Source organism: Rhipicephalus microplus, chromosome X (assembly GCF_043290135.1).
Source record: "Rhipicephalus microplus isolate Deutch F79 chromosome X, USDA_Rmic, whole genome shotgun sequence".
Taxonomy (NCBI): domain Eukaryota; kingdom Metazoa; phylum Arthropoda; class Arachnida; order Ixodida; family Ixodidae; genus Rhipicephalus; species Rhipicephalus microplus.
The window spans coordinates 127,719,837-127,735,002 of NC_134710.1; the positions used below are offsets into that span (position 1 = coordinate 127,719,837).

A 15,166-nucleotide genomic window follows, 5' to 3' on the forward strand; every position below is an offset into this window, starting at 1 on the left:
TTTCATAGTACACTACTGTGCTTGCATCAGGGGCTGTCTTTTGATCACTGCTTGGTGGCTGCATCAATGCAGCATCTTGTTGAAAATTTATACTAATCGCTTTACATACTATTCATACTATATTTCCTGTACTATTCTAGACTGATCGGCACTTCTGTCAATTTTGTTTCTGCAACACTTGTTTCCCTTGAGGTAAACTAATGAATCTGTAGAAAGGACAACCTCTCTGTTTTCACCTCTTGAGCTTCAGTGTCGGTTTAGTCTTCCTTGTCTCTTCTGCGACTCCAGCACAGGCTGGGGACAGTGTATGCCAACTGGACTGGCTGCCAATGGAACAGCGATTGCCAGACAACCAGGCCTAGTTACTGGTTGAGCCATAGATGGTACAACTGATCAACTCACTATACCCACCCTCAAGCAGTACGTACTGCAACAGCATTGCTTGTTTGCAACTGTACTCTGGCATCACTGTAATAGCACAAAACATCATTGGGAGGCTTTTCGGTAGAAACTTGAGACTGCAGACTGACAATGGCATCAAGGTTAAGTGCCCAAGAGCATCGTCGGCCAATTGTTTAAAACCCCTGATAATGCTAAGTTATGTTATGACACAGGCTTCTTTCACTCACTTTTATTTTGCCATATCAACAATGGATGACAATGCACTAGTAAGCTATTACCACAGAATCTGTGTTAATCCTATATGTATTGCAATAGACAAATTAAAATGCAAACAAAAAATTACAAAGCAGAATAGGTGCAGAGTGACGAGGTCGGAGAACTATCTCGGATTCCTAATTATGTCGTTTCGATAGGTTGTTCAGATATTAAAATAAGTGTACAAACTGAAATAATGCTTCCACGCATATTGGCAGTCACAAAAACAAAACAAAACAAAGCATTTGAGATAACTCTCATTCGTAGTTTAATTGTCCATGACAGTAACTGCTGAAAGTTTGTGTACGTTTCCTACATTCAAAGCCTACATACAATGGCTGTTTTTTTTTTCTTGTTGTCAGTAGTTGGCCCATGTTACTTATGTCAAATTCAAGGACTGTTGCTTCACAAGGCACCTTCGACAAGCTATTTTGACAGCATCACTACGGACTGTGCCAGGGCCAATAGTGAAGGGTGCCAGTGTGCCTGCTGCTTGCTCCCACACTTCAAGTGCAATAATTTTCTCTAATTGGTGAAAATGGATGCAACCTTTTAATAATGTTGTACCGCTGCCTTAAAAATGAAATAAAAAAGTGTGAAAAAAAACTAGCATGGCATCACATTAATCCAACAGAGATTTTTAGGAAGGATTTATTGCAAGAGACTTCGCATATGTGAGATGCCTGGATGTGATGCACATTTAAGGCATTGTAAAGGCATTGCAGGAAATTGCATCTCGTGGTTTGAAAGCTACTACCAACAAGCAAATACATGTGAAGTCACGATAAATGCTGCCCGAAATAGTGACTACAAGACTTTTCTTTTTTTTCTTTATGTCGAAGCATGGAAAAAAAAATATGGCCTATGGACAACCTGCTATAGTGGTGCCCTGCATTACGCTGTGGTGAAGCCATCACGCCTTCGAAATGGGAGGGTGCTATTACCAGCTCCGAACTCGAACAACAGTTATGGGCAGTTCAATGGGCTCGCGCCACAGCAGAGACTTTATCTTTTTGTTTCGACGTGGGAGCGGCCCGCAACGTGCTAGAGCGCGTTCCGAAGGACATAAAAAAGTTCATCCATCCATCCTTGGACAACCTTGTAACTGCGCACAGTGATGATACTAAGGATAATTTGGAAACGACGATAGAGGACAAAGCAGCAGGGCCACTCACTCATCTATATTTCCCCAATAGCTACTGAGCAAGAAGTGGTGCTGCTTCATTGAAAAGGGATACAGCCGAATAGGCATGCTCTAGGCAGCAATTCTTGTCTTTTATATTAGGTGTCTCTTATAAGCAGGGTACCACATATGCATACTTTTTTATGTGAATAAAAAGAGTGATAATGGTGGGAAAGGAAGGGGCAGGGGGCATATTTCAAATCTCCTGAAAAATGGAGGGGGGGTGCTTGCTCGAGATGTTATTGTAAGCATTGCCACAATTTTTAAAAAAGTTGAAGATTAGAAGTGTTTTTTTTTAATATGGTATTGGGATTGAATACTTTCTGAGCATTACTCAAACTACTTCAAGTAAGCAGTTTTCAGATTGAGTACAAATATTACACATGTAGCATATCATCGGAATTTGAGACTCTAGTGTTCTCACATCTCTACTTGTTTGGGGGCTAAGCAAAGGTAATCGTAGTAACATTATTGTCACAAGCACATAACATATCAAGCCAACTCTTTGCATTACCATTAAGTTATCTAAAATCACTGGGTAACTAACGGTTGTGCTATCTGAAGAAGTTTCTGGCATATGTCGAGGTTATTTCACTCAAAAGTGCCACACTTAATCCCATTAGGGGAGCAAAAATGACATAAGCAGAACAGAACACAAGATTCATAAGACACTTCCACGTGCACAGGCCAGCATTTTATTCCTTCAACTGATGGGAAAGCACATGCTACTGCCCAAAGGTCAGTCCTTTGCACCTGCTTTCCTTTTATCTACATCACAAATTGCAAAGGAAACGTAACAAGGCAGCAATTATCCTGTGCAGTACCTACTCATAGCTTTTAGGCTTATAGACTATCTTCCTCGTCTTCATGACAGTCCACTTGAAGCGTTTGTAGTACCATGACACAGCCGTGAGCACTGTGATTATCATCATAGTCTGAAATAGCAAGCAAGTGCAGTCAATGTCTCTTTTCGTACAAAAATCTTGGTACCTTGACAATACCACACAAAGGAGAAGTGAAGTGCAACTGAAGTGACGAGTAAATTATTCAAACAAAAAAGATTAGCACAACAGTAAACACAATATACAATAATGTATCAGTGCTCAACAATACAGGTAATAGCTTGCTGTAATATTCTGTTTTTAGATAAGCAGATGCAGGGGGAGAACAGAAGAAAAAAAAAAGCAGGAAACAATAAATGAAGATATGAGAGTCTTCATGTATCGCACTGTAAAATTTGCAGTACAGTGAGTTATACCAAGCTCTACGTTATCCAAAAATGAAGTGAAGGCCATCTTAAAAAACCAATTATTAGTCTTTTTTTCCACTAACGCAGATGTTATTGCCAACTGTAATTCATTGGTGCCTCAAATCTTCACAAGCGAAAATATGTACCTGATAATAAAAATACGAAAAATGATTACAGACCTCTTGAGCTTGCAGAGAAAATCAGCAATTTATTAAAATTCATTGCTGGGCTAGTTTTAATATGAATGAAATACTGAGAATCACAGCTTCAAGACAGGACAAAGAAAGAGACAATGAAACGCATCTTTCCATCATGCACAACATGTGGTTCATTTATGGGGGGGGGGGGGGGGGGCAGTAAAAATGTAAGGGATCATTGTGAAAATGAACATTTATTCTAATGATAGGACACTAAGACATACATTCTTTTTCTACATAACCTCCCTACTATTATATGCTTTTTCCCCAATTTTTCGGTTACCCCCCCCCCCCCCCCCTCAATGACTCATGCATGGGATGCAAATTTGTGTTTTCAAACCATGCTCGCAGCCCTACTTACCAGTTTGTTATGATATACCAAAATTTAATCTACATTCACACTTTGCTGTAAAAATCGATCTTGAATAATTTCCAATGTGAATTCAAATAGTATTTATCACATATTATATTATATTATATTTGTCATGACCTAGCCTGCATAATATTTTTAAGAAATTAAAACATGATCTGTGCAAATGCCATTTTCTTGGTTCAAAGAAAGTGGAAATAACTGAATAGTAGCAGGATTTGACTTTCAATAGAATACAAGTGATAACCAGAAAAATATGCTACATTTTAAAATTTACTATTCTTAGACTATAAAAGCAACAAAAGCACTTAAACTTAAAAAATGATGTATCGATGCAAGGGTAATCTGTTCATTTAACATTAATGTGCAACTTCATGGCAGTCGAGATTTCCCCCCTTGATAGGTGTTTTCAGGGCTTAGCACCCCTTTGTTGTTTCAGTTAAACCATCGTTACAGGGGAGGGGGGCGGGTATATGTGAGCTATTGTAGATTTAAATAAATGCTTTCACGTCTTAGCACCCCTCCACTGCAGTGAAACCACCTTCACAAAAATTTACATGTTGATTAATATAGACCTTATCAAAATTGCTGCTATCTATCGAACGTTTGGCGAAGTTACCAATTCGACGCCATGTTGGAGGCTCGTGTCCTAATCATATTGCTGTCATCACTATAACTTCTTACTTGCGTTTGCTGTGATGGTAATATATTGGGACATAAAAATGTGAGACGAGTGTGTAGGAACCACTACATGTTACCACCATGTCTCAGTTACAAACACTTACAGGCAAAGTTATGAGTAATGACAGTTATTACATGTAAAGAACTGCCTCTCAACAAGAACAAAGCTACTAGTTCGTCACCATCGTTGAGATTTGGGTGGTGCACTAGGTCATAAATTTTGCTTGTTGGAGGCTGGTTAAGAAGAGGCTTCAGCGCCTGAAAATGCTAAACACAGCGATGTCAGTAAGGTGGTGCTGTTGATCCATTTCAAAGCGTATTTGTTAAGGGACAGCCTATGATGACCTGATGTATTGCACATCTAATTTTGATGACATATTGTTTGCCTTTTTACTTCTGAAATGAAAAGTATTTCATTGTAGTAGTCACCGATACATGTTATATACAAAATGACGCCAATTCTTAAAATGACAAATTTACGTGCAAAGATAACTGCAGTTCTTACACTTACAGATAACTAAAGACCGGAATTTCAGGCAAGAAAAAAGAATGTTTTAGGCACCTATACTAGGCCCTAAAAACTGCCATTTAGGCATAAATAGGTGTTAAAAACTATCGTTTAGGCACGTATAGGCACAATTCATAATTAATTGAGTAGCATGCGTAGGAGAAATATTCAACTTCTAACAAACAGAGCAGGCAAATTCTGTGCTTTAGGAAAGCTAAATTTCTTTTTCCATGAAAAGAACTAGGGGGGACCGCCAGGGGGCCACGGAGTGCAGACACGTATGTCGCGTCGGCTCCGCAGATTTTGAGTGATTCTCAGCGTGAAATCGAAGAATTGACGGATGCCTTCTTACAGTGAAGAAAGTGGAAGTTCCACGGAACCCCGGGATACGGCTCTCAAGTAGGTGGACGGTTAATTTTCGGCACATCAACCACTTTTCTGTAACGCCGACGAATGCACGACGCCGTTGCCTCCTGCTGCTGTGCATAATGCGCTTGGCCTAGCCCACGGACGCTGGCGTCTCGAGCCCCCTTAAGGCGGCGTCTCCTCGGGTTAATGCCACAGGATGGCTACGATGAGCGTGGATGGCGAGGATATCACGCAACAAGAGTATGAGAACAAACAGGTTGGCGCCTTGTGAACAGAAGAGGACAAGCTAAAGAAACCACAACGCATGAAGCCAAGGACCATGAAGCAAGACAAATTGAAGCATGAAACAAGAAATTGTGGCTGCGAGCAGGATGCCTTGTCGGCCGAAGGAAGATTACAAGATAATTGTGCACCCACGTGACGGCTTCAAGGTCACTGACTACAGGATCAATCGTCTAGAATGCTGCGTCGCCAACGCCGCTAGAATACCCAGGAATGAATCGGAAGAAGACACGGTATGTGCCAACTATAAACAGAACTTTCTTGTGATCAGCACACCATCAGAGGAGTGCGCCGAAAAATACAGAACCATCTCTCAACTGAAAATTGGGGACAAGGAATTCGAAGCCAATGCGCACGAGTCAGCTCCAGAAGATACATCTAAAGGGGTGATCCGAGGAGTAACGCAGGACGTGTCTCCAAGAGAGATCGTGGAAATGCTGGTAACCCCGAGAAATGCGGCGGTCCTCATGGCCAAGAGGATGGGAAACACCACGAACGTCATCGTCCTCTTCGATGGGCATCGCGTTCCAAGTTATGCGAGCTACGGAAGAGCACTGGTCAAGTGCTCACTACACTGCAAGAAAATAGACGTGTCCTACCAGTGTGGACGCCTTGGTCACAGAGCTGACGTCTGCCCGAGCCCGAATAGCAGAATATGCAGAAGGTGCGGGGCTGAGAACCCACTGCAGGACCACAAGTGCGAAGTGAAGTGCCAGTTGTGTGGCAAAGACCACCCGACGGCAGATCGCCATTGCAAGGCCAGATTCAAGGTACCGTACCTGGCGAGTGCGGCGATGGCATAGTGGTTAGAGCATCCGCCTCGCATGCAAGAGGTCCGTGGCTCAAATCCCGGTGCCGCGCAGTTCCCAACCGGATTAAAAAAAAAAAAAAAAAAAAATCCGCGTGTTGATGGAACTGCATTAAGAGGCCTGGGGTGCGGCCTCACCGGTAACCACCGCCGGGAACGCACTCCCTCACCAGAGAAGGATTGGCCACCCTGGTGCATTATCTGGCCACTACCTCCCACATGCATACGTCAAATAACTCACGGCCCTCAGTCCCCAGCAGCTGCGAAGCAACTGACCACGGCGGCGGTCAGATCTGCAACGCAGCAGAGGGTGCTAAGAATCTCTGGATCCGGACAGGCCGCTATTGTAACCTGAACTTGGCAACGTTTAACGCTAGAACCTTATCTAGTGAGGAAAGTCTAGCTGTACTATTCGAGGAGCTAGAGGGTGTTAAATGGGATATAATAGGGCTCAGTGAGGTTAGGAGGACAGATGAGGCCTATAATGTGCTACAGAATGGGCACGTCCTTTGCTATCGGGACTTGGCAAACAGAAGAGAACTGGGAGTGGGGTTCCTAATTCACAGAAACATAGCTGGCAACATAGAGGAATACTATAGCATTAATAAAAGGGTGGTAGGTATTGTAATTAAATTGAATAAAAAATACAAGATGAAGGTAGTACAGGCTTACGCGCCTACATCCAGCCACGATGACGCTTCAGTCGAAAGCTTCTATGAAGACGTGGAATCGGCAATAAGTAAGGTAAAAACACAGTATACTATAGTGATGGGCGACTTTAATGCAAAGGTAGGGAAGAAGCAGGCTGGAGACCAGGCAGTAGGAGATTATGGCATTGGCACTAGAAACGCCAGAGGAGAGCTACTAGTAGAATTCACAGAACGCAATAATTTGCGGATTTTGAATACCTTCTACCGAAAACGAGAAAACCGCAAGTGGACATGGAGGAGCCCTAATGGCAAAAATAAGAACGAAATAGACCTTATAATGACTGCACACCCAGGAATCGTGCAGGATGTGGAAGTGGTTGGCAAGGTACGATGCAGTGACCATAGAATGGTACGGTCTCAAATTCACCTAGAGTTGAAGAAGAAACGATAGAAACTGATACGCAAGAAGCCAATCAATGAGCTAGCACTGAGAGGGAAAGTACAGGAATTCAAAGTGTCACTGCAGAACAGGTACTCGGCTCTTAGTGAGGAAACCAACCTCAGCATAGATACAATGAATGATGATCTGACGAGTATCATTACGGAGTGTGCAGTGGAAGTTGGAGGCAGGGTAGTTAGACAGGACACTGGCAAGCTTTCCCAGGAAATGAAGAACCTAATTAAGAAGCGTCAAATGATGAAAGTGTCAAGTACAACAGACAAAATAGAACTGGCAGAGCTTTCAAAGTTGATTAATAGACGTAAAGTATGCAATGTAAGAAGGTATAACATGGAGAGAATTGAACACGCTCTGAAAAACGGAGGAAGCGTCAAAGCAGTGAAGAGGAAACTTAGGATAGGCAAAAGTCGGATGTATGCACTAAGGGACAAAGAAGGCAAAATAACTACCAATATGGATAAGATAGTTAAAATAGCGGAGGAGTTTTACAGAGATCTGTACAGTAGCCGAGACAGCCACGACCTTAATACTATAAGAACTAGCAGTAACCCAGATGACACCCCACCAGTAATGATAGAAGAAGTCAGAAAAGCTTTGGAGAGCACGCAAAGAGGCAAAGCTGCTGGTGAGAATCAGGTAACATCAGATCTGCTGAAAGATGGAGGAAGATTGTGTTAGAAAAACTAGCCACCCTGTTTACGAGGTGTCTCCTGACGGGAAGGGTACCAGAGTCTTGGAAGAACGCTAACATCATCTTAATACATAAGAAAGGAGATGACAAGGACTTGAAGAATTACAGGCCGATCAGCTTGCTCTCTGTAGTATACAAGCTGTTTACAAAGGTAATTGCTAACAGAGTAAATAAAACATTAGAATTCAATCAACCAAAGGAACAAGCAGGATTTCGAACAGGCTACTCAACAATCGACCACATTCATACTATCAATCAGGTAATAGAGAAATGCTCAGAGTATAACCAACCACTATACATTCCTTCATAGATTACGAGAAGGCGTTTGATTCAGTAGAAATATCAGCCGTCATGCAGACACTGCGGAATCAGGGCATCGATGAAGTATATGTAAACATCCTGGAAGAAATCTACAGGGGATCAACTGCGCCATAGTGCTTCATAAAGAAAGCAACAGAATACCAATCAAGAAGGGTGTAAGGCAGGGGGACACAATCTCCCCAATGCTATTTACCGCGTGCTTACAGGAGGTTTTCAGAAGCCTAGAATGGGAACAGTTAGGGATAAGAGTCAATGGAGAATACCTTAGTAACCTGCGCTTTGCCGATGACATTGCATTGCTGAGTAACTCAGGGGACGAATTGCAACTCATGATTACGGAGTTAGACAAGGAGAGCAGAAAGGTTGGTCTTAAAATTAATCTGCAGAAAACGAAAGTACTGTACAACAGCCTCGGAAAGGAGCAGCACTTCGAGATAGGTAATAGTGCACTTGAAGTTGTAAAAGATTATGTCTACATAGGGCAGGTAATAACCGCAGAGCCTCACCACGAGATTGAAAACACTAGAAGAATAAGAATGGGGTGGAGCACATTCGGCAAGCACTCTCAAATTATGACAGGTAGATTGCCACTATCCCTCAAGAAGAAGGTATATAACAGCTGTATCTTGCCGGTAATTGGCTACGGAGCAGAAACCTGGAGAGTTACAAAGAAGGTTCAGCTTAAATTGAGGACGACGCAGCGAGCAATGGAAAGAAAAATGGTAGGTGTAACCTTAAGAGACAAGAAGAGAGCAGAGTGGATTAGGGGACAAACGGGGGTTAAGGATATCATAGTTGAAATAAAGAAGAGGAAATGGATATGGGCCGGGCATGTAGCGCGTAGACAGGATAACCGCTGGTCATTAAGGGTAACTAACTGGATTCCCAGAGAAGGGAAGCGGGTTAGGGGGAGACAGAAGGTTAGGTGGGCAGATGAGATTAAGAAGTTTGCGGGTATAAATTGGCAGCAGCAAGCACAGGACCGGGTTTACTGGCGGAACATGGGAGAGGCCTTTGTCCTGCAGTAGACGTAATCAGGCTGATGATGATGATGATGACCTGGTGAAACGACGCCGCTGGGAACGAGCTCGATGAGAGGAAGAACAAGCAATTTACTACGAGACAAAAGCAAAAGCACTTCACAGGCAAAGGGCTCAGGTCAACGATCGGAACATTGGACGCGGGACGCATCCGGACCATAAGCTTTCAACAAGCTTCAAGCACAAGACAAAAACCGCTCTATGTTTACTACCACCACATCTATGTCGAGATCCAGATCGAGGTCCAGATCGAGGTCTAGACCCAAGACCAGCAATACCGGGTCTCCCCGACCACAGGAGGGAGGAGGATACCAAAGCCCAAAAGGACTGAGCGGCGTCCGTGGTACCGTGGGACCCATCCAGGTGAGCTGGGCTGATGTAGCTTCCGGGGCGCGCGCGGAAGCAGAGGCTGCTCTTCAATGTAGGATTAAGGCGCTAGAGAACGAATTGGCGCAGATCAGGCAGAACAATGTTGCATTTATGAATGAGATTAGAAAACTCAGGGAAGAAAATGACTTTCTGAAAAACAGAGGGGTTAGATGCAACAAAGAAACCTCACAAGTTTTAATGGAGAAAAAAGGCGCAGCGATGGACGAAGAGGTAGCAGCCCTCACCCCCGTTAAACGTAAGCCAGAGAACGCTCCGATTAAAAGCGTGGTAAAGAAACCCAAAGCAGTGGCGATGCCACAAGAAAGACAGGAGGAATTCACAAACACCACGAAAGCCAAAATAGAACAAATTGAAAGGAAATTGCAAACTAAGCTCGAACAATAAAAAGTTAGATTTGAGGCAAACATAGAGGCCAAAATCGAGGAGCTAGGCAAGACGATATTGCAGAAAGTGCAGCAAATGGTGGCTGATTTTGACTCCAAGCTAGCAATATGGGGATCGCAGTCAAGTGGTGGGGGCCCGGTTAAGACGTCTTTCAAACCGTACGCTAGGACCTCGGTGCCCACCGAGGAATCGGAGAGCCTGTTACGCCGCCATGGACAGACAAAATAGCTACACGATTTGGCAATGGAATTGTCGAGGATATAATCGAAAACGATACATTTTGCAACAACATCTTAAAGACACCAGCACCCCGGATGTTATAATGGTGCAAGAAACGCACGGGCTGGCCAAATTGTCGGGATATAAGTCATTCAGCAGTGCTGATGGGGAGACAAAGATATTATGAAGTCTTGGTTTGGAAGACCTTTATTAGGCCCGAGGAACCGGCAGCCGACAGCTGAGATGAACGAACCAAGATGATGATGCTACGCGACAACGATGAGGATGCATGAGATACACATGATAATGATGATAATGTACAGATGAAGAGGATTGGTAGACTAAATTCCCACACGAATTCCCCCCACGTGAAAGCGGCCAGCCTGGCCGCGGCAAGTCAAGGGGACAAAGAACGTCGCATGAAGGGCTTCATACGGGAGACATGGACGACCTCAGTAGTTTGATAACGGCGATCTGCTGGGGCTACAAGTGGCGTCACGCGATAATTCACTGGTGAAGTTTCTTCAAGAACTGTGTACGGCCCAATAAATTGTGGCTGGAATTTGTCGCACAAATCAGGTGTGCGAATGCGAATAGGCGTCAAAAGGAGCACTTCGTCTCTAGGTTGAAAGGATACAGCACGATGCGATTCATCATAAACCAGCTTTCTGTCTTGCTGTCGGGCTTCAGTGTTTATACGAGCACGTTGGCGGCTCTCTGCGAGCCGTAAAACGTATTCCTCTGAAGAGGATGGAGATGAATCCGCGTGGCAGGTAAAGAAAGAGACGTCCAAGAAGGAAGTAGGGGAGCGTCCATAAACTAGGTAAAATGGTGAGTAAATGGTTGTCCGCTGAATAGCCATATTGTAGGCGAAAGTGACGAATGGTGGAACTACATCCCAGTTCTTGTGGTCTGGTTGAATGTAGGCGGTGATCATGTCAGCAAGAGTGCGGTCGAATCGCTCAGTGAGGCCGTTAGTTTGGGGATGATAACTAGAGGCAGTCTTATGAGTTGTGCCAGAGGCGCGAAGAAGTTCGTTCACTAGTTGTGAAAGGAAGGCCCTTACACGGTCACTGAGCAATACACGTGGAGAACCATGACGCAGTATAATGGCTCGGAGGATGAAATCGGCAATTTCAGAAGCTGAACCGGTAGTGACGGAAGCCGTCTCGGCGTAGCGCGTCAAATGGTCAACGGCTGTTACTATCCATCGTTTCCAGCAGCACTGACTGGAAGGGGGCCATAAAGGTCGATGCCTACAACTTCGAATGGTGTGGCTGGGCACGGAAGAGGCTGTAGTGTACCGGCTGGAGCAGATGTGGGTAGTTTTCTACATTGGCAGATAGTGCAGGACCCAACGTACCGAGCTACACTAGTGGTAATACCTGGCCAATAAAACCGACTTCGAAGGCGAGCGTAGGTTTTGTGGTAACCAAGGTGACCAGCAGTCGGATGGTCATGAAGTGCTCTGAGGACTTCGGACCGAAGCGATCAGGGTAGAACGGGAACCCAGCGCTGACCATCAGGATGGTAAATTTTGCGGTACAGCAACGAGTTGTCCAGCTTAAACTGCGAGAGTTGGCAACGGAGCCTCGCATTAGGTAGACGGGAACTGCCAGTGAGGTAGCCTATATTATGTCGACAGTATGGGTCAGCCAGCTGTCGAGAAGAAAAATCGTGCGGGTCGTCCGAAGGCAGCTGGTCCATAGAAGCGAGAGAGGAAACCGCCGTAGACGTGGACTCCGAGGGTGTGTTGTGCAAAGTGATTGCGGAAACGCTGAGGGGAGCCGCTGGTAGTGGACAGCGAGAAAAAGCATCGGTGTCGCTATGCTTTCTGCCACACTTGTATACGATGTCAAAATCATACCCTTGTAGGCGTAGAATCCAGCGGCCGAGGCGTCCCGACAAGTTCTTGAGTGTCGAAAGCCAACATAAAGCGTGGTGGTCGGTCACAATGGTGAAATGGCGGCCGTGAAGATAGGGACGAAATTTATTCACTGACCAAACGATGGCGAGGCACTCCTTCTCGGTGATCGTGTAGTTCCTCTCGGCTGCGGAGAGGACGCGGCTGGCGTACGCAACGACTCGCTCTCGCGAAGAGTTGTCGCGCTGCAGGATCATGGCTCCTAAACCGTGCCCGCTAGCGTCTGTATGGAGGAAGGTCGGTGCACCATCGTGAAAATGAGAAAGTACAGGATCGGTCGTGAGGGCACTTTTCAACCTGTCGAAAGCAGATTCACATTCCTGAGACCACTGAAAGGGCGTACCAGAAGCAAGTAGCTTATGGAGTGGTGCGGCTATGGAGGCAAAGTTTTGTATGAATCGCCGAAAGTAAGAGGCGAGACCAAGGAAACTTCACAAATCTTTCGGCTTGTCAGGGCGAGGGAAGCGAAGCACCGCAGCAGTTTTCTCAGGGTCTGGACGAACTCCGTCCTTGCTCACAACATGACCGAAGACCTTGATAGATCTGCTGGCGAAATGGCAGTTCTTGGTGTTAACTTCAAGACCAGCGCCCGCAAGGCAAGTCAGGACCTCGTCCAAGCGTTGCAGATGTTGAGGAAACGTTGATGAAAATACAATGTCATCGAGGTAACATAGGCAAGTCTTCCATTTCAGGCCACGCAGCACGGTGTCAATCAAGCGCACAAAAGTTTCGGGCGCATTGCATAAACCAAACGGCACAACATTGAATTCGTATAGGCCGTCCGGGGTTGCAAACGCAGTTTTTTCTTTGTCATCTTCGTGCATGGGGATTTGCCAATAGCCAGAACGCAAGTCGAGGCTTGAAAAGAATTCAGCATCTTGTAAGGAATCGAGGGCGTCGTCAATACGCGGCATGGGGTATACGTCCTTCCTAGTGATCTTATTGAGTGCTCGGTAATCGACGCAAAATCGTACGGAACCGTTTTTTTTACGCACCAGAACCACTGGAGATGACCAAGGATTAGTTGAGGGTCAGATTATCTTCCGTTGCAGCATATCATCTACGTTTTTCTCAATGATTTTTCATTCGGCTAGGGAGACGCGGCACGGACGACGATGCACAATGGATGTTCCGTCGGTCTGAATACGATGTGCTGTAGCAGTTGTCTGGCCCAGGCTAGATGAATGAACGCCAAAAGAGTTTGCATGCCTTTGCAACAAATCAAGCAGCTGCTGCTTCTGCGAGTCTGTCAAGTCCTTGTTGATGGCTGCTGTAAAAGCCGAGGAGACAGCATGATCTCCAGGATGGCCTTTAGAGGAGACATGGGTAAGAGGCACGACGCACACAGGCTCCAGATCGGCAACGCAGGCGACAGTAGTGCCCCGCGGCAGTAAAATTTTATCTGGTGTAGTGTTCGTAGCAGCGAGGACAGCTGATCCATTGTTGAAGCGAGCCACACCTGATGCGAGAGCTATGCCTTTATTAAGGCAACGGGGTGATGGAGTGACCAACATGTCACCAGAGTCGACGTCGTTTGACAAAACTGTGACTAATTGATGTTCGTTTGGGGGTAACTCGTCTACAGCAGCGATGAGTCGAAGTGGCCTGTAGGTTTCGTCACTAAGCAAGTGGTCTGTGTCAGTAAGATGGACGACACGTTGTGCACAACAAATAGCCGCGGAAGCCGATGAAAAGAAAGTCCCAGCCTAAAATGAGTTCGTGGGAGCACGGGGATAGCACAGCGAATTGTATATGATGAAGAATGTCGTCGATTAGCACACGGGCAGTACAGAGAGCGGAAGGGCAAATCATTGTTCCCTGGGCTTTAACCAGTGTTTGTCCATCATAAGGTGTCGTGACTTTTCGAAGACGGGTACACAAATCAGCACGAATAATAGAAAACCCAACCCCAGTGTCCACCAAAGCATCAACGTCCACTCCCTCAACTGTGACTGCAATCATATTGTAAGGGCGCGCTGGAGGAATCGGAGTCCTGTGTTGGAATGCAGTTTGTCCTCCAAAAACTGCATCGCTTAGTTTTCCGGACGCCGATCAGAAGCGAGGGAAGCAGGCTGAAGAGGAGAAGAGGAGCGACGGTAGGGCGATGGTGAATAGCGTCGGGTTGATTGACTACTGCGAAGTTCACTGGATGCTGGCGGAGATGGATACCGACGCGGTGATGAAGAATAACGACAGGCTTGGTACAAGGCTCCTGCGGTATAGTCTCGTTCGCGTATGCCGTACCCTCGGCGCTCATCTTGCTGGCGCTTGCGGCAAAAGCGTGAAATGTGACCACGATAGCCGCAATAATAGCACGTAGGGCGAGTCGATCGATAAGGAGGGTAGTAGCTTGTGTTAGATGCACCGGGAGAGAGAGCAGTGAGAGGGACAGATGATGGCTCAGGCGGTGGTGATGGAAAGCTCGTGGGAAAGCTTTTGGGAGGTGCAGCAGCAACCGACGCGTACATTCGTGGCGGCGACGTCGAGCTGACGTTGCCTGATGGTGCGGCGACGGCATGCGAGAACGATGGGAGAGTACGAGCGACAGTGGGCTGCAGGTGGGCCATGTGGGTCATGAACGTGAGCTCCTCCCTGATGACATCCCGCAATGACGAAGAAGACTGAATGGGACACACTGAAGGTAGTGTGAATACCATTGATTCTAATTCTTCGCGTATAATCACCCTTATTGTGTCTCGTAGGTTTGGATCCGCCGTAATACCCGCCGCGTCACTGTCCGGTTGTAGGCGCATAGACTCAAGTTCTTCGAGGCGCTGACAGGT

General features: G+C 45.7%; 1 protein-coding gene across 1 annotated transcript in view; it reads right to left on the minus strand.

Moving 5' to 3' along the window:
- Positions 1 to 2,500: 2,500 nt before the first annotated feature.
- Cyt-c1 (Cytochrome c1) overlaps positions 2,501 to 15,166 on the minus strand; it is a 38,306-nt gene continuing 25,640 nt past the window's right edge. Inside the window, exon 7 of the mRNA XM_037427691.2 lies at positions 2,501 to 2,775. Within this exon, the coding sequence (XP_037283588.1) occupies positions 2,665 to 2,775 (111 nt within the window). The 3' untranslated portion in view covers positions 2,501 to 2,664. The remainder of the gene's footprint in view (positions 2,776 to 15,166) is intronic.